Genomic DNA, 25,804 nt, shown 5'->3' on the forward strand with positions numbered 1-25,804 from the left:
AAAAAACAAAATTTCCACTATAATTTAAACATACAACCCATTTTTAATACGACTTTAATTAATAATAACTCCTCAAATAAAAACAAAAATTAAACACACAAGTATTGGTACACAACATAAACCAAACAATTTAACAACACTCATAGCCACATCCACAGCCACAATATCTAACTAATTAAAAATAGGTAATAAATCAAAACAATTTTACCTTAGAAACTTTGTCTTCACAAATTGCAAAGATGGGTTACCCGTGTGGCAATGCCTACTGCCTCTGTCTGACTGTCTCCAACTTTAAATATTCCTTTCAAGACTCATCACAAACAATCTCCCCATGCCTTCAATCATGTATTTCTCTAAAAATTTATGAAAATATAAAGAGCATGTGAATATTTAGGTGTAGATAGTTGAGAAAATAAAAAAAAAGACACTAAAAAGAGATGAATGTCTAATGCTTAAGAAAGAGAAGAAAACTCACTAGTCACCAAGTAGTCACCAAGTTTCAAAACTAAAACTGATGAAGAAAGAAAAAATTGGTCAGGATCTTTTTCATTTTTTTTTTTTTTCGAACTGTGAGTACAAAGAACTAGAGTTTTGGGGGTTGGTAGGTAGACAACGGCACTAGTGCAAATGAAAGTGTATCAAAGAAGACAAAACAAAAGAATAAGAAGTAAAGAAAGGGATTCCGTGGATCAGTGGGTGGATTTTTTGAAATGAAGAAAAAATGAAGTTTTGTTTTTAGTGTTTAGACTTGAGCAGGTCAGCTTGTTTTATTTGAAGTACATAAGGTGATAAGGCCTAAAACTAAAGCTGGGCTTGGGAGAATATTTGAGCTGGGCTTGGGAGAATAGTTGAGAATTGGGCAGGAATGAGGCCGACTGTCCAATATTGAGGGGGCCCAATTTTTTTTTATACTACTCCTAATGGATTTTTTTTTTTTTTTTTTTTTTTTTTGCAGGGGTCGAGGCCCCCCCAAGTCACTGTGTGGCTCCGCCCCTGTCCATCTCCGACATTCCATGATGGACTAGCTTTTTTATGCTTTCTGAGGAAATAAATAAGAACTATAATTTGAGTCTTGCCTAAGAACTAGGTAAGAGAAAATTATGTTTCTCAAAAAAAAAAATATATATATATATATATATAATAAGTAAGAAAAATTGTTTTATACACCCATCCAATGGAATACGCCTCTCACAGGCCGTCTCCTAAGTAATGGCAATGCTTAATATTGAATTAATGTTCATTTAAATAAAGGTTTATTAATGATATCCTTAGGACATTCATTAATGAATCATTTTAAAAAAGTCTTGATACAATATTTATGGAAAATATAAAAAAGTTAAAAAAAAAAAATCCGTTGTTTTTTCATAAAAAGTATTCATAGACGAATGTCAAAAAAAAAAAAAAAAAAAAAACTGGATCATTGATTATGAATTTGCTTTATTCATGCTTAATTGGACTTATGTTGCTTACCTTGACCTTTTCTAGATCTCGCAAAAATGAGAGAGCTCTGTGGATTGGGTATGACTTCTTATTTAATTTATAAAAAATGTTACGTTTACATATTTTTCACACATTTTGACAATATAGTATAGGTAATAAGTTGTGATTAGTTTTAATTTGAACTCACAATTGAAATTACTTTTTTTGTCCATTAGTAACAACCAATAACAACCTGTTATTTAGGATTTGTTATGAAAATATTGTAGACATATCATTTATCTTAATTTATTTTATTTGGACTTGATTAATTCATTTAAGTCAACTGCTTTCTTTAATCAAGTCAAGACATTTAAAACGAAACTAGAATTAATTGCAATTGTCCATTTAAAACTACGGGTATTTGCAATGTCTATCACACATTATAAAATTTTGTAATGAACACCACACCATTTAAATTAGTGTCCAAATTAACGAATTAGTTGAGACAATAATTTCAAATTACAGTGTTGATTTTCGGATTTCAAATTATAGTTGATTTTCGGATTTCAAATTATAGTGTTAATTATGGTGCACATTGAAAATATTTAGGTCAAATTATATTTTCACCCTTAACTGTAGTGTAATCATAATGTCTTTATAATCTTCAAACTTAAGTAATGTTAAGCTTTGTTTCTTAAAAAAAAAAAAATTAATGTTACACTTTAACTATTGATAATAACGTTTTGCCACAGCCGTTAATATTATTGTTAAATTTCACCCAAAAAAGAAAAAAATTTCTATCAAACATTTTTTGTTTTTGATGAAAATCCTAATGACATGAGCGAAGGTTCTTATCACTAATAGTTAGGGTCCGTTTGGTTAGAACTTATTTTGCTGAAACTGAAACTGAAAATACTGTAGCAAAATAAATTTTAAATGTGTGAATAGTGCCGTGGAACCAATTTTTAATGAAAAAAAGTTGAAAAGTGAAGTTTGTGAGTCCTGTGAACAGTGCACGAGACCCACTGACTGACAGAAATGTCAAAAAAAAAACACGGCCAAATAGTAGTGAACAGTACTCCACTGTTGTATTTGTCCCTGAAACGCGTGTAGAAAAAAGAAAAAGAAAAGCAAAACTCAAACGTGGATCCAAACCCACACTTAATAGATAACATTGCTTAATTTTTGAAGTTTAATAAAACATTTCAACTGCACCATAGTTAAAGTAGGGCTGTCCATCTCACCCGCCGACCCGCCCAACCCGCTCGTACCCGACCCACTACAACCCGATTCGACAACTCCGGTGGTCGGACGCAAGTCCCGATCTCCAAAACTCGACATCGGCGGTTCAGTTTCGGTCCCTTCCTTCAAAACCCGTTCAACCCGACCTGCCTGAAGAGAGAACAACAAGCTGTGATTTCATGCTTTTCGACTAATTTTCCAGCGCGATTTGGCAGATTTCGGTGACTAAAACACCAAATCCAGCGATTCTCGGCATGATTTAGGGGAAAAAGCATCAGATTGGCGAAATCTTCTACCAAATCTGGCTAGATCGCACCAGATCTTGGACGAATCAGGAGAGATCTCGTCTTTTTCTACTTTTTTCGTCCTCTCCAGCAAGTTTCGGCCTCACCCGAAACCACTCGCTCACCCGACGGGAACCCTATAAAACCTAACCCTAATACAAGTCGGTTGTGGGTCCGACACCTCCCTACCCGATCTCCGGCGGGTCGGTTGCGGGTTGGGCACAAACCCGACCCGCCCAACCTGTGGACAACTCTAAGTTAAAGGATGAAAACATGCCATTAACTCTATATTTTTTGGTGGATATCTATCCACTAATAAAAAAAAAAAAATTATGAAATTCACTAATCAATTAATTTATGGTAAGATAAACATTACAAGTTAATCTTGAATTAATATATTAATTGAATTTTATAGTTGAAATTAAATTCCCATATTTTAAGATGAACAGTAGTAATTCGTGTGTGATTTTTTTTTTTTTTTAATGAGATAATATGTTTATTCTTTTTTTAAAATCACAAATGAAATAAAATAAATAAATAATCGTTACCCTATGGTCCTTTGTGCTAGGGTAATAAAAATGTTTCATCTCCCATCAAATCATCCCCAGTTTTTTTTTTTTTTTTTTTTGAGAAAAATCATCCCCAGTGTTAATAATTAGTAATTAGTGACAGTCTCAGAGCCAGAACTGAAAGAGGGTACGTAATTCGTTGTCACTCTTGAAAGTTGAACCTCACCTCTGAGGAGTTGTAACTTGTAGCTCATAATCATAAGCCATGACCTATCATTTTTGTTTATCTTCTTTGTGCCATCTGGGCTGGACAATGCACAAAGGACATGCAACGTCAAGTCAAGTGTAAAATCTCTCATGGTTTCTCACTAGTTAGGTAGGAAGCTACCCTTAAGATGGGATAATTATTTGGGCAAAAATTTCATCAAATGCATTACCATTATTCCTACTCATTAAATATTAGGAAAAAAAATTTAACGGATTCTATAAATACATTAATTTTAAAAAATAATTCTAAAACCTTTTCATAAGAAAAAAAAAAAACAATTTTTTTGATAATTTTTCATATTTTTTATAAAATTAGTATTAAAATTTTTCTAAAATAGTAAATTTATAAATACTCTAATGCATCCATTAACGAAACTCATTAATTATAGCTTTAACCACTTAGGCTATCTTTTTTCTTTTCGGCCTCTATGGGTCTCTTTTTATTTAAAAAGGCCATATATTTTTCTTCTTTTACATGTTGGACAAATTTAGGACCCGTTTGGTATATGTGTTTAAAAATTGAAAATTGTTGTTTAAAAAAATTTGTAAAAATACGTGTGGGTGAAAAAGTGTGTTGAAATACGTAAAATATTGTTTAAAAACTAAAAATTGTTGTTTAAAAACACTAACCAAATACTCCCTAAAGATAGAACAAATTATTGGAACTTGGAAGGTACTCTCAGTGGGTGTAATAATTTCCATTCAGATGCCAATCGGTGTATTCCTTCATTTTCGCTGTATATTCATCTCCGATGTTGCACTACTTGTACCAGATTCACGGTATACTAGCTTTGGATTCCTTTTTGAGGTAAGAACTATCAGAGTTAGCTATTGCCCCAAAAACTCTTTTTTTTTTTTTTTTTTTTGAGTAAATGCCCTAAAAACAATTAGCTATTTGTTTTATACTAAAAAGTATGACTCTCTTTTCTCTCTTAAGTTACTGTTTAATTCTTTAATCTAGTGTAAAAATGCATACTAATGGTAAAATTTGTTAAATGGTATTTTAGACGTTTATTAATCTTAGACTAACACAATTTGAATTGAACCATTTGATCTGACTCATGATAAGATAAACCAACAGGTCTATTACTACTTTACTAGTTTGGATTTTCCAAATATAAATGAGATGGGCTTGGGATGATTTCTCAAAATTAATAGGTTTGGTATGTAAAATATTTAGATGGTTTGAGTTTTTTTTTTTTTTTTTCATTCCCAAACTCGACTTTGTTACCATTCTTAAATATGAATATCTATAAATAATTCAGAATGGAGCTTCACAAGTATAAGTACTTGTAGAGTGTGGGGGTAAGGTTCAGGGTTCAAGTTTCTAGGAGGGAGGTTCACACACATATACACTTATGGACTGTTTGGATGGAGGGAGGAAGGAGGAAAATGGAGGGGAGTAGAGTTGAGTTGACTAAAAATAAGCTAATTTTGTGTTAAATCTACTTTACTCTATTCTCTCTCTCTCCCTCGCAATCCAAACGGACCATTAGATTAGGATAGAGTAGAATTTCTATATATATATATATATATATTTTTTTTTTTAAATCCAGGTTTTTCTATTTGGGAAAAAAATACAATAATATCTCTTAAAATCTCATAAAATAACACACTCCCAAATTATGGACGAAATGATACACCCTCTAAAGATTTGTATAAATAGAACAAATACATGCGTCTTCTCATCTCATGAAGCCTAATGAAATATTCCATGTTTAAAAATATTTGTATTCATTTATACAATCTCAAAGGAGAATGCATCATCTTGTCCATAGTTTGAGTATAATTTTTTTTAAAAGAAAAAATGAAGTATTTATGGTTTAGTATAAAGTTTGGATTTATATGTTGCATTTACACATTCTGGCCATTTAGTAAATGATAAAACTTGATTCTCTAAAAAAAAAAAGAGTAAATGATAAAACTTAGGTATAATACTTTAATTGCAATATATTAATGTATGGTCTATATTTGTGGCCCAAACCCAAGAGGTATGGAATATGAGACCAACAAGCCAGTACAATGAATTTGTAGAGAGTGGGTGAAAGAACTGGGCTGTTTGTGAACTAAACAACAGTTAATCAAGGCTTAATAGATAAATAAGTGCAAGCACAAACTTGAAACTTGAATAAATTGTTGTCCGAGGAGACCAACTTTTGTTTATATACTTCTTAGAGCTACAGTGAATCTTATTTCTCTCTTCCTTTCTCTTTTTTTTAATCCCCCTCTCATGAGAGATCCTTTACATTTATATAGTTTTCTTTTTGTCTATCTTCATCGTACACTTGTTCTTCATCTAAGCATTCACTTGAGTATGGTTCCATCAAGTATCTTCTTTAATTCTCCATGAGTGGTGGTAGCTGAGGCTGCATTGTTCAGGGGTCTTCTCCACATCAATGCGGCCAGAAAAGTTACTGCAGTGCATTTAATGCGGTGATAGCAGCTTTTCCTTTAAATATTTCTCTGTTCTTATCATCTTTATATGTACCTGAAGTTTATCCTTATTGTTAGAATTACTAGGAAGGTTACTCAAACCTCTCATGTACTTGCTTGACCGATATTCTTTATATCCGAGGAGGACAAACTCTTCAGACTGTATTCTTCAATCATTTCCCTGCATGATTCTCCAGTCTAGGGCTTTTTTCAATCATTTATTCCTCTTCGGACATACCCTAATCTTCAAATAAGGTCCAAGGTCCAATATATAAATTCGGGCTTTTATTCCCACAATTAATTTTTCCAATTGAATTCAAATACTTGATTTAATTGAATTAAAAAAAAAAAATTTATCTCTAAACCAATGAGGAGGAAACTCCAACCATCAATGTGGCAGGTGAAAAGAACACCTACCATTTTTTTTAGTTACATTGCATTTTTAATTAATCATGTGACTCTTATTTATATTATACACGTAAATAGTTTAATAAATTACAAATTCTTTTAACTGGTTTAGGATGCCCCTTATTTTGTTTCTGTCAAGCATTAACATGCATTCGGTTTGCTAAAAAATTTAGCATTCAACACTTCAAAAAGTTATTTTTATTTATTTTTATTTTTTACTTAATAATACATCTTACATCTCATCTCTTATTTTAACATATAACTCATTATATAATATTAAAAAACCCAATAATAATTCATTTAACTATGAGAGAGGTTTCTTAACCAAAAAAAAAAAAAAACTATGAGAGAGAATAAAAAGAAGTAGCCAGAATTTTTAGTTTTGACAACTTGAATATAATGTGTTTTTTTTGTGTTTGTGTTGCTAGATAGCAAATTTGGAGTTTTAGAATTTCGGATGCAAACGCTCTAAGGGCGGAGACTTTGTGTTTCCTATTTATACTTTTTTTTGCATTGGGAATAAAATGTTTTTCCAGTTTATCAAAAAGAATTGTTTCAATTGGTTTGAATTTTAAAACCTTATATTGAATTATTTATTTATTTATTTATTTATTTATTTGAGGAACAAGTAAGTGAATTTTATTAAGCTAAATCAAGATTGAATACACCTTCTATAGAATTTTTTTTCTTTTTTCCGAGAATACCTTATATTGAATTTAATAAGTCAATTTGTGTGTTTTTAAACTTGGTAGTTACTACTATTTACTCTATCTATTTATTAAAAACAAGAATTTAAGAAAAGGGGGACAAAGCATTGAAAAGAAATAAATAGTGGAAAAACGAAGCGTTTCGACGTGTGAGCGGTATATTATAAGATTAAGCCACGACTACGAGAATGAAGGTATGAACCTGGGATCCTTCAACAGCAAGATCTTTGGTGACAGCTTCTTCACTCCCAAAACAGCAGCACAGCACCCACCGTTCCTTCCGATTCTCTCTTTTCGTTTCTTTTCTTTTTTCACTCAGGACCACACCTATATACCAAAACGGTAACAAACTCGGTAGTAACAAACCCACCCGCACTTTTAGCATCAAATCTCAACCGTCAATTTAATCTCATAAAAAAGTCACCTTTCTCAACTTCAACCTCAACATCAACATCTTCTCTTACTCTTGGATCTCCCACTCTCACTCACTCACAGTCTTTCCCTTTCATCTTTTTCACAAACACAAATATAGCAAACCCACGAACAAAACGAGAAAAAAAAAATTTTAATTAAATATTTTTTAAAAAAAAGTAAGAGAGAGAATTGAGATTTGAGAGTGCGAACAGTGAGAGAGAGAGAGAGAGATGGGAGATTGTGTGAGAAATTTTAAGCGAATTGCGGTGGTGGATGGTTCTGGCTCTGGCTCAAGCACAGCCATGGTGGTCTCGAAGAAAAGGAGAATCATTGGCTTGACTTCTTCGGATGTGGAACTTCACGACGCTCGTTTTTGCTTTGATTCGCCGGAGAAGACTGTGAATTCCGGCAGAGTAATGAACGCCGGTGATTTGTGCACGAGCTTCTGTATGGACCAGTTTCCGGTTTCTTGTTGCTCTAGCAATGAGTCGAGCGAGGTCGTCAGGGATGGCTTCAGCCTCATAGATCTGGAGGTGAATTTCCGAATTTGAAAAATTTTGAATTTCTGAGAGATTTTGTCTCTGTTACTCTCCGTTTGGTTGCTGAGAAAAAAAAAAAAACAAAACAAAACAAAACAAAAGCAATGATTTTTTCTTTTTTTAAATTAAGTATTTGACATTGTCAATTTAGGTTTACTTGTGCTGAAATTCTAGTACTCAATTTTAATTGCTTATACTATCAATTATTGCTTTTATATTTCGTATTTATTTACGCTTCTTGAATATGCATTTCAGGCCAAGGGTTTCGAAACCGTTGACTCAACAACGTCCATAAACAACAACAACAACAAATTCAGGTTCATTTATCTCTCTCTCACACTCTGTCACTCTCTCAAACTGTTCAAATTCAAAACCAAACCAAACGTTTCGTAACCGTTCGATTCTTACTTCTTTAAGCCGCTGCTGCTTCTTCTTCTTCTTCCTATTTAGCAGAGAAGCCACACCGTCGAGCTCGCTCTGTGTAGACTCAGACGAAATGGACTCGCTGGCGGCGAAGAAGAATCATCCTCCGGCGAAGATGCCACCGAAAGAAGAGATCGAGGATTTCTTCGCATTTGCAGAAAAGCGCGAGCAAAAGCGATTCGCAGAGAAGTGAGTCTCTCTAGCTCTCTCTCATTGTCTGTGTTCTTTAGAAAAAGAAGAGAGGGTGCGCAGGATAAGAGGATTCACTATAGAAGCGCATTTTAGCTGAGCGAGGAATCAAATTCTAACTAACTAACAACTTTTTTTTTTTATAATTTTTTTTAAATTGCAGCTACAACTATGACATTGTGAAGGATGTGCCATTGGAGGGTCGTTACCAGTGGATTCCTTTGAAGCCATGAGTGGGTTGAGACTGTGAGAGTAAGAGAAAGAGAGATTTGCTAAAGTCACTGGTTAGCACAGAGAGTTGCATGCAATTGGGTTTAGGTGGTATTGGAAGGTGGTTTTAGATTTATTATTATTGTACAGCTTTCTCTTTTTCCACTAGAGTACTATGTAAGAAAAAAAAAACGAAGCTTTGTCCTACAACAGTTAAAAAAATAGAAGCTTCTGTTTCTACTTGAATCTATCTCTTAGTACAGTAATAATAGTCAGTGAATTTTAATCTTATTTTTTGATTCATATAGTTTGTGCGTTAATGGGTTTGATTTGATTTTGTACAATTGAAAGAATTTTATGTTTTGGCTGTTTTTAGACAGATTTCCTTTTCAGTTTTGCTTTTTTGCGTTCGTACCTGATTTTCTTATCCTTCACTTTCTTTTCCCCCACAATGATTTGAGCCTGTTTTGTAATATTCTCTCAATAACGGGATTTTGATTCCTTTGATTGTGGGGACCACGAATAAAAAGCTCCAATTCTCTGCTTTGAATAAAACAAGCTTAGAATTATGGGTTGTGTTACCATAAAGCGTCCGTTAACAACATAATTTTTGGCAGTTTTTTCAGATTTTTAGACAACTTTTTGATAGTTTTTGACAAATTTTTAATCTTTTGTAGTAATTTTTTTAACAATTTTTTTCTTTTTCTTTAAGTGAGACCCAAAAAAAGAAATGTCAACAAGCCCCATGCTTGTTAACATTTTCCTAGAATTATAAGGCTTATGTTGGGAGCCTGCAAATAAGGCCTACCACATTCCACTCTCTATCATTGAAGCTTTCACTTCAGCACACACTGTACATGCATGACAAAAACCACAAAAGGAGACGAGGCGAATAGACGTTTAAACTAGCCAAAAAAAAACTGTATATACATGACACAAGCCACAAAAGGAGACGAGGCGAATAGACGTTTAAACTAGCCAAAAAAATTGTAACCCTACAGAATAATTTGATGTTTCCACTAATTGTTGTTTGTACCTTTAATCACAATTTTTACTTGGTCTAGGAACCCACTGTCAAAAAGTAAACTGAGTTTGTTAATTATAATAATTAGTGAAATAGTAATAATAATTTTACAAAAAAGATTCGATTAAACATTAATCATCCATTTTTTGAAATATTTTATGGAGAAATAAAAAAACTATCAACAAATTGATTTTTTTTTTAATTATAATAATCAGTGAAATAGTAATTAAAAAATGGTCCGGTTAATGTTGTGGAGAATTAAAAAAACTGTTAAAAAAATAGTCAAGCTTAAATTTAGTGTCTAGTAACATTGAATTCGTTGAGATGATAATATATATTCACTTTTAAACTTGTGTCACTATATGAAACCAAGTCCTCAAAAAAATAAATAATTTTTTCATTTTTCATAAACAATTTTTTAAAATAGTCTACTAATACATGTACTAAGTACATTAATCAGTAGAACTCAAAAAAATTTAGGATTTTATTAAAATCATATTTGTGAATTTGATGCAATTCTAATTATTTGAGTTTTGAAGTTGACATGCATGAGGTCGGCCGTCGTGGGTTCTTTGTAGAGCACACAAAGTGCGGCGGGTCATATTCACTCTACAGAATATGGATATGAAGTGCTTGTAAAGTTGTCCCTTTGGAGCAAATAGACAAAAGAATCAAAATTTAAATTAATTTAATGTTTCTTGGTCTTGTTTGCTTTATTTCTTTATTTTTTTATGCTTTGTTTATTTAATGCGTTTTGGTGGCACTCACAGAGCTACAAACCCAGATACTAGAGTACTATGTAAGAAAAAAAAAACGAAGCTTTGTCCTACAACAGTTAAAAAAATAGAAGCTTCTGTTTCTACTTGAATCTATCTCTTAGTACAGTAATAATAGTCAGTGAATTTTAATCTTATTTTTTGATTCATATAGTTTGTGCGTTAATGGGTTTGATTTGATTTTGTACAATTGAAAGAATTTTATGTTTTGGCTGTTTTTAGACAGATTTCCTTTTCAGTTTTGCTTTTTTGCGTTCGTACCTGATTTTCTTATCCTTCACTTTCTTTTCCCCCACAATGATTTGACCCTGTTTTGTAATATTCTCTCAATAACGGGATTTTGATTCCTTTGATTGTGGGGACCACGAATAAAAAGCTCCAAGTCTCTGCTTTGAATAAAACAAGCTTAGAATTATGGGTTGTGTTATCGTAATGTGCTCATTAACAACATAATTCTTGGCAGTTTTTCAGATTTTTAGACAACTTTTTGATAGTTTTTGACAATATTTTAATCTTTTTTAGTAATTTTTTTAACAATTTTTTCTTTTTCTTTAAGTGAGACCCAAAAAATGAAATGTCAACAAGCCCCGTGCTTGTTAACATTTTCCTAGAATTATAAGGCTTATATTGGGAGTCTGCAAATAAGGCCTACCACATTCCACTCTCTATCATTGAAGCTTTCACTTCAGCACACAGTGTATATGCATGACACAAACCACAAAAGGAGACGAGGCGAATAGACATTTAAACTGGCCAAAAAAATTGTAACCCTACAGAATAATTTGATGTTTCCACTAATTGTTGTTTGTACCTTTAGTCACAATTTTTACTTGGTCTAGGAACTCACTGTCAAAAAGTAAACTGGGTTTATTAGTTATAATAATTAGTGAAATAGTAATAATAATTAAAAAAAAAAGTTCGATTAATGTATGCTCTTAGAGCATACATTAATCATCCATTGTTTGAAATATTTTATGGAGAAATAAAAAAAACTATCAACAAATTGATTTTTTTTAATTATAATAATCAGTGAAATAGTAATTAAAAAAGGGTTCGGTTAATGTTGTGAAAAATTGAAAAAACTGTCAAAAGAATGGTCAAGCTTAAGTCTAGTGTTTAGTAATACTGAATCTGTTGAGATGATAATATATATTTACTTTTAAACTCGTGTCACTATCTGAAACCAAGTCCTCAAAAAAATTAATAATTTTTTCATTTGTCAATAAATAATTTTTTAAAATAGTTTACTAATACATGTCCTAAGTATATTAATCGGTAGAACTCAAAAAAATTTAGGATTTTATTAAAATCATATTTGTGAATTTGATGCAATTCTAATTATTGGAGTTTTGAAGTTGACAAGCGTGAGGTCGGCCGTCGTGGGTTCTTTTTAGAGCACACAAAGTGCGGCGGGTCATATTCACTCTACAGAATATGGACATGAAGTGCTTGTAAAGTTGTCCCTTTGGAGCAAATAGACAAAAGAATCAAAATTTAAATTAATTTAATGTTTCTTGGTCTTGTTTGCTTTATTTCTTTATTTTTTTATGCTTTGTTTATTTAATGCGTTTTGGTGGCACTCACAGAGCTACAAACCCAGATCACCTTTATGGTTATGAAGCATCAAACATGGGGGTGGACAAAATAAATTCTGTCATCGGCTAGAATCAGTGGCAGAGAGAGGGTATTGTACTATATGTCTGAAACAAAAGAAAACAGGTACGTGCACATTGTCACACGTGTCAAATACAATGCAAGCAAAAGTAGTAGTCTCATTTGCATGTGGGGTTTCCAGCCTTCTCGGTTCTAAACACGTTTAAAAGTACAGAAAAGAAAGAAATATTAAAAAGAAAAAAGCCTTTTATAAAAGTGTTTTTTTATAAAAAGCATAAAAGAATAAAGATAATGAGAAAAGAGGGAAGGTCTGCACGTGCAGTGGTAGAGTAGTGGTCGCCTAACTAAAGCTTTGCTTTGGATCTGAGGCTTTGTTATATTTTAATGGGGACAGAGACAGATAGGTGAGAAGAGAGGTGGGGAAGAGTATAATAGAATGTTGCTTAATAATGACGGAGATTGGTTTCGATTTTGGTGTTTCTTCCCGTTTTCTATCACGAAAATGGTTTATTGTGCTTAAATGTGCATTATTTGTTGCTTCAAGATTGTTTGTTGATTTATGCTTTGTTTATTTAATGCGTTTTGGTGGCACTCACAGAGCTACAAACCCAGATTACCTTTATGGTTATGAAGCATCAAACATGGGGTGGACAAAATAAATTCTGTCATCGGCTAGAATCAGTGGCAGAGAGAGGGTATTGTACTATATGTCTGAAACAAAAGAAAACAGGTACGTGCACATTGTCACACGTGTCAAATACAATGCAAGCAAAAGTAGTAGTCTCATTTGCATGTGGGGTTTCCAGCCTTCTCGGTTCTAAACACGTTTAAAAGTACAGAAAAGAAAGAAATATTAAAAAGAAAAAAGCCTTTTATAAAAGTGTTTTTTTTATAAAAAGCATAAAAGAATAAAGATAATGAGAAAAGAGGGAAGGTCTGCACGTGCAGTGGTAGAGTAGTGGTCGCCTAACTAAAGCTTTGCTTTGGATCTGAGGCTTTGTTATATTTTAATGGGGACAGAGACAGATAGGTGAGAAGAGAGGTGGGGAAGAGTATAATAGAATGTTGCTTAATAATGACGGAGATTGGTTTCGATTTTGGTGTTTCTTCCAGTTTTCTATCACGAAAATGGTTTATTGTGCTTTAATGTGCATTATTTGTTGCTTCAAGATTGTTTGTTGCCTTCTATGTAGATTTTGGTTAAATTTACGCACTTTTGATATACCACTCTGGGTAATAATGTTTCATGACCAATTTAATGCTCTCTCTCTCTCTCTCTCCCCCCTTAATGATTTTGATATTTGACTTTCCGTACAACTAATCTCTTTGCCAATAAACACATGAATTATGAAAAAAAAAAATTGACAAAGATGCGATTTTGATTTTTTTTTTTTTTTTTAAATAAGAATTGAAGTCCAGATATCTTATTTAACTATTAAAGATTTTACTAGTTGAGCAAATTAGAACCCACTTAATCATAAGATTTTGTTGTAAGCAAAATGCCAACTATAGATATAATGACACTATCTTTGTATCAATTTTTGTTTACTTTACTCCTATAATATATAACAACTTCTGGATTCACATAGAAAGTGAAAATACTAACAAAAAAAAAATTATGAATGAAAATGTCAATTTTCTATAAATAGTTATAATTAGGAACCATATGCATGATACTCCAAATTATATGGATTAGTTATTTTAGTGTGAATTGTATGGATATGTGTTGAATCCACACATCAAGTGTTTATCAGATGAGTTTTTTTATTTGTAAGTGATTACAAGAAACTCTAATTATAATTTGACTAACCTTTTAAGGGTATAAATGATGATGTGATTGACACTTTAATTTGATTGGTTGTTAACATAATGTGATTTTCTTTTAGTTTAAAAAGACGACAACTTTTTTCTCGAGTTGTGTGTTCATTAGTCTCAGAAGTTCTAGGTTTAATTGACTCAGATTAAAGAAAGGGGGAAAAAAGAAAGATTATTATCCAGTTAGCATTTCAAAAAAATTGAAGAGTTTTAACGAAAACCAAGAAAGGAAATTAAACCCTTCCAATAATGATTAGTGAGGGGGAAAATCAAGAGAATTGAAAGCCATATTTCTACAATTTGGGTTACAAGAAAGGGCATTCTTCCAAATAGGGTTGGAAATGGAAATTCGGAATGAGGGCGTATGGGCTTACCTTGTTGTCTGTTCATATACCCAGACTAAGCTCGGCTATAAGCATGAAATTAGGGCCGAAAAGCCTTACAGGCTTTAAATCCAACATTAATCCAGATGACCCTTGGGCCCAAACAAAGATTGGGATGGGTCAAGAATTCAATCGAGGCCTGACCAAAAAAAGGGTAAAATAGTCAATGCAGAAAAAAAGATGCCGTCGCAAAATACCAAGATACTATTGACTTTTAGAATTGTTTGACGTGTACCCTACTGGCTGCGTAATAGAATCTCAAGCTACATTTTAACTCACTTCAGCTGTTTCATAACAGATTAATATATATTTATAGGCAGAAGACAAACAAGGCTAAACTTATATTATTAAACAAGAACTTTATAACAAGAGAAGGCATGCAAAGACTAGTCGGAGTCTATGTTGAATTCTGCCTTCGTTCTTAGAATTACAAGTTTTTTAATTTTTTTTTAATTTTATATATTTTTTTAGGCTACGAACTTTAAAAGATATTCAAACTATTTGCAAACAGTTAGATTCAATTATTCTGTCACACAATATTAAATGTCTGATTTGCATTGTGTTATACAATTAACTTTTTAACTTTTATATATGTATAGTTCTTTCTAAAAAAAACTTTATGTATAGTTTTTTAAAATCTCATTTTCTCTTACTTTTTTTTTTTTTTTTTTTTATTTTTTAAAGTATAATTAGGAAAAAAGAAAGATTATTATCCAGTTAGCATTTCAAAAAAATTGAAGAGTTTTAACGAAAACCAAGAAAGGAAATTAAACCCTTCCAATAATGATTAGTGAGGGGGAAAATCAAGAGAATTGAAAGCCATATTTCTACAATTTGGGTTACAAGAAAGGGCATTCTTCCAAATAGGGCTGGAAATGGAAATTCGGAATGAGGGCGTATGGGCTTACCTTGTTATCTGTTCATATACCCAGACTAAGCTCGGCTATAAGCATGAAATTACGGCCGAAAAGCCTTACAGGCTTTAGCTCCAACATTAATCCAGATAACCCTTGGGCCCAAACAAAGATTGGGATGGGTCAAGAATTCAATCGAAGGCCTGACCAAAAAAAGGGTAAAATAGTCAATGCAGAAAAAAAGATGCCGTCGCAAAATACCAAGATACTATTGACTTTTAGAATTGTTTGACGTGTACCCTACTGGTTGCGTAATAGAATCTCAAGCTACATTTTAACTCACTTCAGCTGTTTCATAACAGATTAATATATATTTATAGGCAGAAGACAAACAAGGCTAAACTTATATTATTAAACAAGAACTTTATAATAAGAGAAGGCATGCAAAGACTAGTCGGACTCTATGTTGAATTCTGCCTTCGTTCTTAGAATTACAAGTTTTTTAATTTTTTTTAATTTTATATCTTTTTTTAGGCTACGAACTTTAAAAGATATTCAAACTATTTGCAAACAGTTAGATTCAATTATTCTGTCACACAATATTAAATGTCTGATTTGCATTGTGATGTATAATTAACTTTTTAACTTTTATGTATAGTTCTTTCTTAAAAAAACTTTATGTATAGTTTTTTAAAATCTCATTTTCTCTTACTTTTCTTTTTTTTTTTTTCAATTTTTTAATGTATAAGTATATTTTAATATACATTGAACAAAAAATTTTCAGAGAAAAGCTAATGAAGTTGTTTCCAAATGGACACTAAATCATATATTGTTTGGTGATTCAGAGAATTGTCTAGACCTATCCATTTCTTCCTTGGTATAAATCTTCATCACTATCCTCAAACCTCAATTACATCACTATGGTTTTGTCCGTATTCGTCACTCTCCTTGAGCAAAATTCTATTAAACACCTGGTTGATTTTAAGTAGAACCCTGGGTGTTGGATCCATTGACACATTAAATACTCTTCTTTTCTTAATTCCTTCTGACATTGCATCCATGCGAGTTCGTCCTTAGCTTGATTTACAATTTTTAATCTTTTTTTTTTTTTTTCCTTTCTCTTTTAGCTCTTTGTTAAAAGGGAGGAAAATGATAAATTAATAGAGGAAAATGATAAATTAATAATAAAGAGGTTAATAACTCAACTTGCACATCTTAATATTTATATACACAATAATTGTGCTTACAATTTGTTTTACCTTTTAATACGCTGTAAGTCTATACACCAAGTATATGTTTGAGATGAATTATTTTATTAATTTATATTACTTAACAAATATGTTTAAAAAAAAAAAAGCTAACTGTACATTAAAAAAGTTTTTAAAAGATTGGGCTTTTTTTTTTTTTGAAGCCGGACCATTCACTCTTTTATTCAAAAAATAATAGCATCATGATACAAGGCTTCCATAGCCAATAAAGGTAAATCTTTCATGCAATACATATCATCTGAAATAGTTCTAGCATGTTGTGCAAGCACATGAGCAACCTTATTGCCTCCTCTTCTCATGCTGCCAATGTTCACCCAGTGCAGACTACAAATCAATTGTTGAATATCTCCCACCACATTCCCTATCAATGACTGGTCAACCTTCAAAGAGGAAATAGCATGCATGACATAGTGTTATCCCCTTCAATAACAAGCTCTGAAACCCCAGCATCCATCTCAAATTCAATTGCTTTTCGGCACGCAAGCATCTCTGCTTCCTCACTGCATTGCACTGCTGGACCCTTGGCAGACATGGCTGCCATTACCTCCCCTTTATCATTCCTAATCACTGCCCCAAATCCAGACTTGTCCAAACCCGTGAACAATGCAGCATCAAAATTCAGCTTGTAGACCGATTGTGGAGGAGGCTTCCAGACATCCCTACTGGACTGCAACACCGGTTCTGCTGTCAAATGAGACTGTGAACGATGATACTCCTCCAAGTACTCTGCTGCTCGCTTGTTCAGACAGATTGTACTTAATATAACTTTAAAATAAATCCACAAAAAAGAATTATAACTTAAAAACTAAATAAGGCATTAAATATACCTTTGATTATTGTCGCATATATGATATACCTATGAAAGATCTATCTATGAGAAGCTTCTTTTACTTTTTGTAATTAGTCTATCTTTGATAAAAATATTATTGTTAGTAGTATAGTTTGTTAAGAGTATATGTTAAGATATATCCATAGTTTTAAAAACCAGGTCAAATTGGTTGGCTCAAACGAGAACCAGACCCTAGTTTAGTTAGGTTAAAAAAAAAATTGGCGATTAAACAGGTAAAAATTAAGAATTTATCAATTTTTCAGTTCTTTGACCGTTTCTATTTTTAAAACTATGGGTACATCTAATATTTTATTAAATGATATTTTTATATAACTTAAAAAAAGTAAAGTTAAATTGCACATAATTCAAAAAAAAAAAAAAACTACAATAAATTAGAGGCCGTTTGGTCATCCAGTTTAAACATACGCGTTCAATGTTTAAACATTGAACATATGTGTCCAAAAAAAGAAAAACGTGTTTGGTCATCCATTTTCAACATAGGTTGTTTGAAAAACATTGTTCCAAAACAGGTTTTCAAACACACAGTTTTGAAATCACCTCTGGCCTGTTTTTAAACAACAAAACAAGGGTTCTCAGTGGCAATTGGGTAATTATTTTGAAAATGGTAAGGGCCCACCCGATCAGGTATGTCTCATCTCTTCCTCTCACAATTATCCCAAAGTTTCTACACGCCGAATCCCAAAGTCCACCTAGTCAGCTTTTAAAAAAAAAAAAATCAAACACACATACCAAACACATATTTCTGTTTTTTGAACACTGAAACACATTATTTAAACTATGATACCTGTGGGGCCCGTGGGCCTGATAGCCTCGGCCCATCGGATAGTAGGCCCAAGGACAGCGCCGAGGAGGACTGACCAGCCAAGGCTAAGTCAGGCAAAACCTCTGTTGTGACCCACGCCGAGGACCTGTTCGTCCTCGGCATTCTAAGGATAACTTTCGGGAGGGGATAAGCTCAGAGCAAGCTGTCACATTCGCACTTAATGCATTCACCTAACCCCTCTGGCCGCATTAATGAGGATATAACCCCTTAGCAGGGCAACGTTGATCAGAGTGAACCACTTGAGTACTGATAAGGCCTCTGATGGGACGGACGGCCAGAAGAAAGGCAAATGGATGATCAACAGATGGAATAAGGAGATAGGCAGATGGAAACTATATAAGAAAAGCAAGTAAAGAGAGAAGTGGGGGGGGGGGGAAAAAAGAAAGAAGAAAAGGGTCTCCTCGGCCATGGGCCGAGGAGCATCCCCCCATTTGTAAAGAAACTCTTAGTATTTTTTATAAAGAAAGTTCATGCATGGTGATCGATGGCCAGCACCTAAACCTTTAACCCACTCTCTATAAATTTATTGTTTGGGCTTGTTGGGCTGAAAACCCAGCAAAACCCAGGGTCAATCCAAACTGAGTCCTTACAATACCAAATACTTTTTTTTTTTAAACACTATAAAAACGTATTTCAACAATACTTTTTAAACCACAATTTTCACATTATTTTAAACAACAAATTTTGAAATTCATAACCAAACGGGCTCTAAGTACTTACAAACAATGTTATAAAAAAAAATAGTACTTACAAACAAATGAATTATTGATAAATGCATTTTTACAAAAAATATTTAGTATTCTTTAATATTAGCCATCATGTTTATATTAAAAAAAAAAATGGAGCTAAATAATCTCAAATCCTCTGTGTGTGTGTGCGCGCGTAATGACACCTAGTAGAAAAACAAAGAATAGCTTATCCCCATACGAACATGTGCGAGGCATGTTGGATCTGACGCGGCACCCCAGACTCATTTTGCTATCCCACACAGCGAACCACCACCATGATGTGGCAACCCCAAACTCAATTTATTTTACTTTAAAAAAATAAGTTAAATAAAAATGAAATTGTATTTAAGAAAAGATTTAATTTAAAAGTTTGTACTTAAAATAAATTAAAAAATAGGTAAGCGTAGCCTATAAACTTTATAAAACATATCTTTAATTATTGTCTCATATACCTCTGAAAGAATATATTTAAAGGAAGCAAGGTTTTCTTTTTGTATTTTTTTCTATCATTAAGAAAAATTTGATTGTTAATATTGTCTTAAGAGTATATGTTAAAGGTATATTTAATATTTAATTAGAAAATAATGTTAAATTTGCATAAATATCAAGAAAAATAAACACAACCAAAATAAATACTTTCTTAAAAACAAATGCATTACTGATAATACATTTTGTAAGCGGGCGAGAATCAGTTTTGATGGGATAGCAAATAACCATCTCTGGTTCGTCCATACAGATCATCCACGAGTATTGGTTGACCAAATAAACATCAGGCAAATCAGTCGTCCATGTGCAAAGCGCATGGACGACCACATGACATCTTTGTATGCAAGGAGTCGTCCATGCACAAAACACATGGACGACCCCTCAGGCAATTAAGATGGATGATTCGTCCATGTGCAAAGCACATGGACGACCCGTATTTATCGCCACCAATTTCTCTTATGTAACCTTCATTAGCAGTTACAACTTCTGTAGCTGTTGAAGAAGTTATTTCCGGAATTTTGGACTTCCACGAATCTTGGGGAAGTTACTAAACCAAATAACTGCTCCAGGGTTCCCTATTTAAGGATCGGTTTTAATCAAGCAAAAGTATGAAAGCATTCTGACATTACTCCAATACAGTTAGAACTCCATTTGTGAGAAGATACTAACTTAGTCATTGGAGGGTCTTAGGCCGGTCCACCCTGGTCTCCTTTGATATTTTGTTCATTTTTCAAGCCTTCACTACCACTTTCAGCCCATCAAAGCCGAGTTATCCAGCCTATTAATTCTGTTCAATATCAGTTGGCGCTGTCTGTGGGAAGAGAAAACTTCAAGTTTGGTAGTTTATCTTTCTCCGACAAAAGGCTGTATGGTTCGAACTAAATCAAGGGTCACTAGCCCAGGCCACCAAGAGAGTAGGGATGCTTCCAGCCATCCCAACCAAGATCGCCAATCAGCACCTATCACACAACCGCCTTCCATCCAACACATACAGTCCATGGTAGCTGCCATGGCGAAGTTAACTCGTCAAAACCAAGAGTTGACTAGGGAGATAGAAAGGCAACGCCGTAAAGGATACGCTGAAAGACAATCCCAGAGTTAGGAAGATAGAAGGGGCAATGCTGAGCCCGAGACTCAATCAAGGGGCACCACTTCGCGAAGGGTGCCACACTTGGAGAAGGAAATGGATCAGATGAGGAAGGTTATGGATGAGATGAAGGAGAACATGAGAAAAGCGAATCTCGTAGAGGATTTAGTTCACCAAACAGATTCCCCTTTCACGGCTTCCATCAATGGCCATCCCTTGCCTCCAAAGTTCAAAATGCCTTCCTTGGATTCATATGATGGAACACGTGATCCTTTTGATCATATTGCTACTTTCAAGACAACCATGCATCTTCAAGGAGTCCTAGACGAGATTATGTGTAGGGCTTTCCCTACCACCCTTAAAGGACCAGCACGAGTGTGGTTTAGCAAGATACCTCCGAGCATAGTCAGTTCTTTTGAAAAGTTAAGTAAGTTGTTCATCAACAACTTCATCGGAGGACAAAGGCACAAGCGATCCTCATTTAGTCTTTTAACTATAGAACAAAAGAAGAATGAAAGTTTGCGGTCCCTCATCACTCGTTTCAATAGGGAAGCACTGACAGTGGATGAGGTGGACGACAAGTTATTGTTGGCAGCATTTCATAATGGGGTTAACTCGGACTTATTCATTCACAAGCTATATAAGAAAGAACCCAAATCCATGGGTGAACTTGTCCATTCAGCCCAAAACTTTATGAATGCAGAAGATGCAATCATAGCTAAGAAAAGGAAGAGAGCTGAAAGGATGGAGGCAAATCCCACAGATCACTCTGAGCAAGGGCCTCGTCCAAAGAAAGGACGAACGGAAGATAAGAAAGACCGAGACAACAGGAAGGCAGGTCCTTTAGCAAGGAATCAAAATTACACACCCCTAAATGCTCCACACGATCAGGTGCTTATGCAAATCAAGGATGATCCTTCCTTGAAGTGGCCAGAGAAGATGAAAGGAGATCCTAACAAGCGCAATAAAAATAAATATTGTCGCTTCCATAGAAACCACAGACATAACATGGACGAGTGTTTTGACTTGAAGCAGCAAATTAAGAAATTCATTAGACAAGGGAAATTGAGGCACTTCGTTGGAAGGGATCATAAAGACGAGAAGTTAAAGGGGAAGATAGAAGAATCATCACGACATCTACTTGGAGAGATAAGGGTTATCATAAGAGGGACTTCTGAAGGACAATCTTCCAGATCAAAGAAGACGTATCTCAAAGTGGTGCAAAATGTCCAACTCTCTGGACGATCCCCAAGGATGAATGAGACAGACAAGCCAACCATTTCTTTCACAGACGAAGAAGCTGAGAGAATACATCATCCACACGACGATGCAATTGTCATTACCTTACTCATTGCAGATTATACAACCAGGAGGGTGTTGGTGGATAACGGAAGCTCAGCAGATATATTGTATTATCCTGCCTTCCAGCAGATGAGGTTTGGACGAGATTAACTTCGTCTAGCTTGTGCACCACTGGTAGGATTTGGAGTAATGAAAATGTAGCCTGTAGGCACCATTACATTACCTATGGTGATGGGATCATACCAGCAGCAGATAACCAAGGAAGTGAATTTCCTTGTGGTGGATTGCTCGTCCTCATATAATGCCATAATTGGAAGACCAACCTTAAATAGTTGGAAGGCAGTAACATCTACCTACCATCTATCAGTCAAATTCCCTACAGAGTATGGAATTGGACAAGCACAAGGAGACCAGTTGGCAGCTAGAGAATGTTATCTAGCCATGTTGGCTTTGGATGAGCAAGTGCAAACTATGAGTATAAAAGAAAGAAGAGTTGTCATAGAACCTACTGAAGTGCTGGAAGATGTTTTATTACAAGAAAGCGATCCTGAGAAGTTCACTAGAATTGGAACAAGTATGAAAGAGAAGGCTAAAAAAGACCTCGTCCAGTTTCTGAGGAAGATTATTGATGTTTTTGCGTGGAGTCATGACGACATGCCAGGTATTAATCCAAGTGTAATTACCCATCAATTGAACATCTTCCCTTCTTCTAAGCCTGTTCGTCAAAAGAAGAGGGTGTTTACTCCTGAAAGAGATAAGGCTATCAAGGAAGAAGTTCGAAAACTGACTGCAGCAGAGTTTATCCAGAAAGTCTATTACCCTGATTGGTTAGCAAATGTAGTGATGGTGAAGAAGGCAAATGGCAAGTAGAGGATGTGTGTAGACTTCACTGACTTGAACAAGGCTTGCCCTAAAGATAGTTATCTTTTGCCGCGTATCAATCAACTGGTTGATTCTACAGCTGGCCATCAACTGTTGAGCTTCATGGACGTCTTCTCAGGATATAATCAGATAAAAATGAACGAAGCTGACCAAGAAAAAACCTCCTTTATTACCAGTCAAGGTTTATTTTATTACAAGGTGATGCCCTTCGGTCTAAAAAACATAGGGGCAACTTATCAAAGATTGGTGAATCACATGTTTTGTCCACAAATAGGACGGAATGTGGAAGTGTATGTTGACGATATGCTTGTAAAGAGCTTAGACGAGGGAAGCCATCTGGATGATCTTCATGAAACCTTTGAAACGCTTAGGCGATATAAGATGAAGCTAAACCCAAGTAAATGTGTATTCGGAGTATCGTCAGGAAAGTTTTTGGGATTCATGGTTTCACAGAGAGGTATTGAAGCAAATTCAGACAAAATCCAAGTAATCTTGGACATGAAATCACCGAAGAAAGTCAAGGAAGTCCAATCTCTCACTGGACGGGTTGCAGCTCTGAACAGGTTTGTTTCAAAAGCCATAGATAAGTGTTTGCCTTTCTTCAAAATTCTTAGGAAGGCTTTTGAGTGGACGGATGAGTGTCAAAAGGCCTTCTAGGATCTTAAAAGCTATCTCACTACAACTCCACTATTAAGCCCATCCGTGCAGGGAGAAGAACTGTATTTATACTTGGCGGTATCCCCACATACTGTAAGTTCAGCATTGATCAGAGAAGAGGGGAAGGTGTAGAAGCCCGTATACTACACTAGCCGAGCACTTAGAGGAGCGAAAGGACGATATCCACTGATGGAAAAATTGGCCTTCGCACTAGTAACAGCTTCAAGAAAATTGCGACATTATTTCCAAGACCATGTCATCAATGTCATGACAGACTACCCATTCAAGAAGGCAATGAACAGGTTAGAAGCCGCAGGAAGACTAATCCAGTGGGCAGTCGAGCTTAGTGAGTTTGATGTTAGATAACGACTAAGGAATGCAACAAAGGCTCAAATTCTAGCAGATTTTATTGCGGAATTCACTTGGAGTTGTAAAAACTTGGACGAGATGGAAGGTAGTAAAAAATGGTTCGTCCATGTTGATGGTTCATCCACCCAACAAGCAGGAGGAATAGGAGTTGTTTTGCAATCACCACGAGGAGATAAATTGAAGCACAAGGTTCGCTTGTAGTACCAAACAATTAATAATGAAGCAGAGTATAAAGCCCTTCTTAAAGGGTTGGAGTTGGCTAAATCAGTGGAAGTAGATTCAGTACTTGTCCTAGGAGACTTTCAGTTGGTCATAGGCCAAGTAAATGGGACATATGAAGCCAAGGAAGATAGAATGAAGAGATATCTGAAGAAGGTGGTATGCCTTGTGAAGAAATTTAACGAAGCTGATTTCATTCAAATCCCAAGGGAAGAGAACATAGAAGCGGATACTCTGGCCAAGGAAGCATCCGCGAATGAAGCAAAAGACGAGTTTGATGAAATTCAATCCATGCCAAGCATTGACCTCCCAGAAATGTTGTAGATTGAAGATGAAGAAAATTGGATAACCTCGATAGTATCATACCTGAAGGATAGAAGGCTTCTAGAGGGGAAGGAAGAAGCCAAAAAACTCAGGGTTAAATTAGCAAGGTACATCCTTATGGACGAGGTATTATACAAAAGAGGTTTTTCCCAGCCATACCTACAGTGTCTAGCTCCAGACGAGGCGAATTACATGTTGAGGGAAGTTCATGAAGAAGCATGTGGTAATCACTCAGAAGCCATATCACTCGTCCACAAGGTTGTCCATGCAGGATACTATTGGCCAACCATCCAAGCTGATGCTAAAGCATATGTCAAGATATGTGATCAATGTCAACATTTCAGTAATATTCCTAGACAGTCGTCAGAGTATCTCACCCCAATGGTGGCCCCTTGGCCTTTTGCACAATGGGATTTGGATATAGTAGGCCCCTTCCCTACTAGAACTAGACATATGAAGTTTTTAGTGGTAGGAATAGATCATTTCACTAAATGGGTGGAAGCTGAACCCTTAACAAAAATTACGCAATAGAATGTCAAAAACTTCGTCTGGAAGAGTATTGTGTGCAAATTTGGAGTACCTAGGGTGCTAGTGTCTAACAATAGATGACAATTTGACAACACACCCTTCAGGGAATTTTGTGAGCAACTGAGAATCAAGAATCATTATTCTTCACCCTCCCACCCATAGGCCAATGGACAAGTAGAAGTAGCAAATCGATCCTTATTGAAAATGATCAAGACTCGACTTGAAGGGGCAAAGGGGGTATGGCTAGATGAATTACCAGGTGTTTTGTGGGTTTACAGAACAACAGCGAGGACCCCCACTAGGGAAACTCCTTTCAAACTAGCTTATGGGAGCGAAGCAGTCATATTTGTAGAGGTGCACATGGCCAGCCATAGGGTGTTGAAATATCAAGATGAAGAAAACAAGGAGCAAATTCGTCTTAATCTCGATCTTATAGACGAGGTAAGGATGGAAGCAGAGCAGAGAACAGCAAGATACAAAAATCTCATGGCAAAGTAGCATGATGCCATGGTGAAACCTACGTGTTTTAACATTAGGGATCTTGTCCTAAAAAGGGTTTCTTTGGCCACCAAAAACCCAGCTCACAGGAAACTGGGACCAAATTGGAAAGGACCCTATAGAGTTATCAACTGCAAGAGGCAAGGATCCTACTACTTAAAAGTCCTGGATGGAAGAAAGCTGAAACACTCTTGGAATGTTAAACACCTAAGAAGGTACTATCAATAAAGGGTGATCATGGACGAACATTGTTGTAGGACAAATGCCATGGAC

General features: G+C 34.7%; 3 protein-coding genes across 4 annotated transcripts; 2 read left to right on the forward strand and 1 right to left on the reverse strand.

Moving 5' to 3' along the window:
* Positions 1 to 7,422: 7,422 nt before the first annotated feature.
* Positions 7,423 to 9,397, forward strand: LOC112024452 (cyclin-dependent kinase inhibitor 7). Of its 2 annotated transcripts, none has more exons than XM_024057090.2 (4): positions 7,423 to 8,216; positions 8,478 to 8,539; positions 8,676 to 8,834; positions 8,998 to 9,397. In XM_024057090.2, exons 1-4 carry the CDS (start codon positions 7,914 to 7,916, stop codon positions 9,065 to 9,067), a joined length of 594 nt encoding a protein of 197 aa, XP_023912858.1. In that variant the 5' UTR covers positions 7,423 to 7,913; the 3' UTR covers positions 9,068 to 9,397. The 2 variants fall into 2 exon arrangements, with proteins under 2 accessions (XP_023912858.1, XP_023912857.1); XM_024057089.2 differs by having other exon boundaries at positions 8,673 to 8,834; positions 8,998 to 9,396.
* Positions 9,398 to 17,160: 7,763 nt separating this feature from the next.
* LOC112024424 (uncharacterized) lies at positions 17,161 to 20,676 on the reverse strand. Its single transcript, XM_024057060.2, has 2 exons — positions 20,658 to 20,676; positions 17,161 to 17,543 (listed from the first exon to the last, which is right to left on the reverse strand). Exons 1-2 carry the CDS (start codon positions 20,674 to 20,676, stop codon positions 17,161 to 17,163), a joined length of 402 nt encoding a protein of 133 aa, XP_023912828.2.
* A 172-nt stretch (positions 20,677 to 20,848) lies between these two features.
* On the forward strand, positions 20,849 to 22,204 carry LOC136070878 (uncharacterized). Its single transcript, XM_065781445.1, has one exon. The coding sequence runs from the start codon at positions 20,849 to 20,851 to the stop codon at positions 22,202 to 22,204; it is 1,356 nt and encodes a 451-aa protein (XP_065637517.1).
* The last annotated feature ends 3,600 nt before the right edge of the window (positions 22,205 to 25,804 follow it).

The sequence above is a fragment of the Quercus suber genome, unplaced genomic scaffold, assembly GCF_002906115.3.
Source record: "Quercus suber isolate HL8 unplaced genomic scaffold, Cork oak 2.0 scaffold_266, whole genome shotgun sequence".
Classification (NCBI taxonomy): Eukaryota; Viridiplantae; Streptophyta; class Magnoliopsida; order Fagales; family Fagaceae; genus Quercus; species Quercus suber.